Source organism: Nanorana parkeri, unplaced genomic scaffold (assembly GCF_000935625.1).
Source record: "Nanorana parkeri isolate BGI_ZX_2015 unplaced genomic scaffold, ASM93562v1 scaffold2769, whole genome shotgun sequence".
In the NCBI taxonomy this organism is placed as follows: Eukaryota; Metazoa; Chordata; class Amphibia; order Anura; family Dicroglossidae; genus Nanorana; species Nanorana parkeri.
Window position 1 is genome coordinate 78,970 of NW_017309037.1, and position 3,398 is coordinate 82,367.

A 3,398-nucleotide genomic window follows, 5' to 3' on the forward strand; every position below is an offset into this window, starting at 1 on the left:
TTTTCGCAAAAAGGCGCAATTACAAATTTGCTAATATTTGTTATTTATTAACTCAATACAGTTTTATCTTTTAGATTTAGTCAAAAAATATTTTTTTTTGTGCACGGATACTGATTTTGGTGTGTTTTAACAATTGAATTGTGTATTTTTATCGGTTTAATATTAATTTGAGAAACATTTGCGCAATTATCGCAGGGCCTACAAATTTAGTATCACCATCTTTTTATTCTACCGGGCCTGCGCTTTCAGAAAATATATGGTTTGGGGGGTCTTTTACAAACGCTAGCAACGCAGCAGTTGAAAATCAATTCAATAGGGAAAAATTGCAGAAAATTCAAAAATGGCTTGGCCAGCTGATTTGAAAAATGTTCCGGAGGGCTTGGCAGCGAAAGGGTTAAGGGATTTGTAGTTTCAGCACAGCTGGAGAGCCAAGGTTGCCTACCCCTGACCTATACAATAACTACTTAAGTATGGCAAACTGGTACACCTACATGCCATCCAAACAGCCACCTAACTCTCCTGCACCATCATGTATAGTCAATTTTAAGGAGGAGGATCTGCATGTAGATATTTCAAGCATCTAAGTATTAGAGGTACAATTCATTCTAAAATGCAGAGAAAACTTTGAGATGCAAATAGAGGACACCACCTGCTAGCTAAATTCTTCAGTTTTTTATCCAGGTATCGCAGTACTGCATCAGTCCTCCGCAGTCCCTTTTGTCAGAGAGGTGATGATGCTAGAAAGTACTCTTTGTTGTGTGTGACACACAGAAAGCTTGATCTTAATACTAAGAGATGTCTCCCAGCTTCAGTTAGAATTCAGGCCTACCTTAGAAGTTTGAAAGTTTCAAAGTACATTCCTACTGACCATTGAAGGAGCTGTGTTTGCTTAATCTGTAAGGCGTTACATTGAAGTAGGGCTGCAGCTACCGATTATTTTCATAATCGATTAGTTGCCCGATAATTTTTTCGAATTGGTTGTATTTTGTACAAAAAAACTATTTTCTCTCTCTCTCTTTCCCCACTCTCTCCCTCCCATCTCTCTCCCCCCCAACAAATACAAATTTAGAGACCCTTTTGTGTTTTTTAAAGAGGCAGCTTAGGCACTGTGTAAAGAAAACCTGTCATTTTAGAAATACGAAGGCTGTCCTCTCCTTTTGAAAATGTTAGTTGCCTGGCTGTTATGCTGAACCAATGTCAAGTATGCCGATAAGGACTTCTGATGTTACTCTGGCTATTGGGTTTCAGAAGGAGATCGGCAGTGCCCATACTTTTCCAATGACAGGTGTATTTGAACAGGACAATAAGATTCAAAGGTCAGCCCTTGAGTATATAATCACGTTGTCCTGGCTGCTTTCCAGCAACCTATCAATGTGTTTTGGATGTAGTATAGCAGTTCCTTATTGTAGTTATCTTGTAGTTAATTAGGGGGTTTTTTTTTAGTCGTCATACAATACTTTTTTGAAATAGTTACCGTAATTGGGAAACATAGCATACCTTTGGGCAGGGCCTATACCTGAGATGTTTACTGTGTCTTCCAGTGAACACTTGGAAAAAGTTGGGTTTTAATGTTCACCATAAAAGCCTTTCTCAAGGTCTCTCTGAGGTATAAGGGAAAATGTAAAGAGGTGCTTTTTGCCTTGATAGTGAAATGTTGCACCAAAATAACAAAAATAATTGTCTAGTTTTCCACATACGTAGTAAGGATTACAGGTTGCAACACATTTTGGTGCTCATTTGCTAATGATGTACAGTATATATCGAGCAATAATTTCAATTTTCCATCACACACAAATTTGGTACAACAATCACAACTGAAAATTTGCCACCATGAAGAATTTTTATATTTCTAGAATGCTTCTGCTGTGACTGTCATACATACACTATGCAGTAAAGACATATCGCTGTCCTCTGTCTTTGTATGGAAGATAATATCATTACACCCAAGATGATTTGTGTGTTGCAGTTATTCCTCTTTGCTTCCTGATGAAAACTTTGCAATGCTGGATCTGTGTCATTCCCTCCACACTACCCAAATCACTGTAGTCACTACTTCACCTGAGGGTTCTCTATTAGAATGAAGTCAGATATCTGGGTTGTCTTCTTTTTGTAAAATGTCCTCTAGAGTAAAAGTAGTTTGTAGTTTGATATGCTTTGTCAGTTTCTTTATTCACTGTTGATTTTTGTTTCCCCCCCTCAGTGACTACTAGCCCACCGAAGACCTTGTATGTCATGTCGGATGCCAAGCTTTCTGCACTCACCAAATCTGTTGGCAGCGACATAGCATCTTTACCACTGAAGCAAATGACCTTGCAGAGTTCATCTGCCGTCGCCCCTGGAGCAGTGACGTTTACAACAGCACTAGCCAACACACCAAACACTGCCTGTACGGTGGTGCTGTCTAAGATCGGTCCGGTTCTGCAAACTACCCCAAAAACTGTTATCTTAACAAAGACTGCTTCAAGTGACAAGTCATTGGGAAATCATATGATAGCTTCTGTGGAAAGCCTGGGCAGAGTGCCCTCTGTGGTTGATGATGGCAGCACAATAATTCATAGCCGAGAGTCGCTGGTGAACAGGCAGCTTTTGCAGCCTGCTCTGATAGCACTGTCTGGCACTAGCAATATGGTGCAAAGCATGATAACACCTGCCAGTCAAAAACCACAGTGAGTCTGGTACTAAACATACACTTCTAACGGAAAATGACATGTTGTAAATGTCCTCCAAATACTCCTGGTTGGCCCAGGTAAAACTACAGCAGAAGAAAGGTCGAGGAGGAATTGTCCGTATGGTTTTAGAAAGGATGAATAGATGATATGTTGGGAAGCGTAACAAACGTAGAGCAGAAAATAACATGCAGACAAGCACAATAAACGTATTTTGGGTAGTTCTAAGACCAGCAAGACATGACATGTTTTAAAAACAAAGAACATGTACTTGGAGTGGCTAAGCAAATGTTATGAGCCACTAAAGTTTGCCTGCCACCTTCTAATGGTAGATGAATTCATTATGTTTACACATATACAACCTACCCGTTTCCTAGGACCTAAAGATATTATTGCAGCCAGGCAGAGACACAAAGTGCTTCATACCACAGTAATGTGATACTTTTGTGGAAATTTGGTTGAATCTGAGATCACTCTTCAGGTTATTCCCATTGGTAGATGTCAAATACACTTCAAATGTTCCCTCATTTGGTTCACAGTCAGCAGTATTCTGTACTCATTGAGGAAAGGAAGCCAATCATTTTTTTTTCTCTTTCATCCTCAAATCAGCACTGGAGAAATCACAGCCGAATGTGGTTGTTGGGGTAGGCAAAATCTGTGTCCTTTCCTCTGTTTGTGTTGTGTGCCTGTAAATAAGTGTCAATTAATTGTTACTCTATAAATATCGAACAG

The 3,398-nt window shown here is 39.6% G+C and overlaps 1 protein-coding gene across 1 annotated transcript in view; it reads left to right on the forward strand.

Annotated features, from left to right (window-relative positions):
* KANSL3 (KAT8 regulatory NSL complex subunit 3) overlaps positions 1 to 2,824 on the forward strand; it is a 63,327-nt gene extending 60,503 nt beyond the window's left edge. Inside the window, exon 23 of the mRNA XM_018574148.1 lies at positions 2,201 to 2,824. Coding sequence (XP_018429650.1) covers positions 2,201 to 2,670 — 470 coding nt within the window. The 3' untranslated portion in view covers positions 2,671 to 2,824. The remainder of the gene's footprint in view (positions 1 to 2,200) is intronic.
* The last annotated feature ends 574 nt before the right edge of the window (positions 2,825 to 3,398 follow it).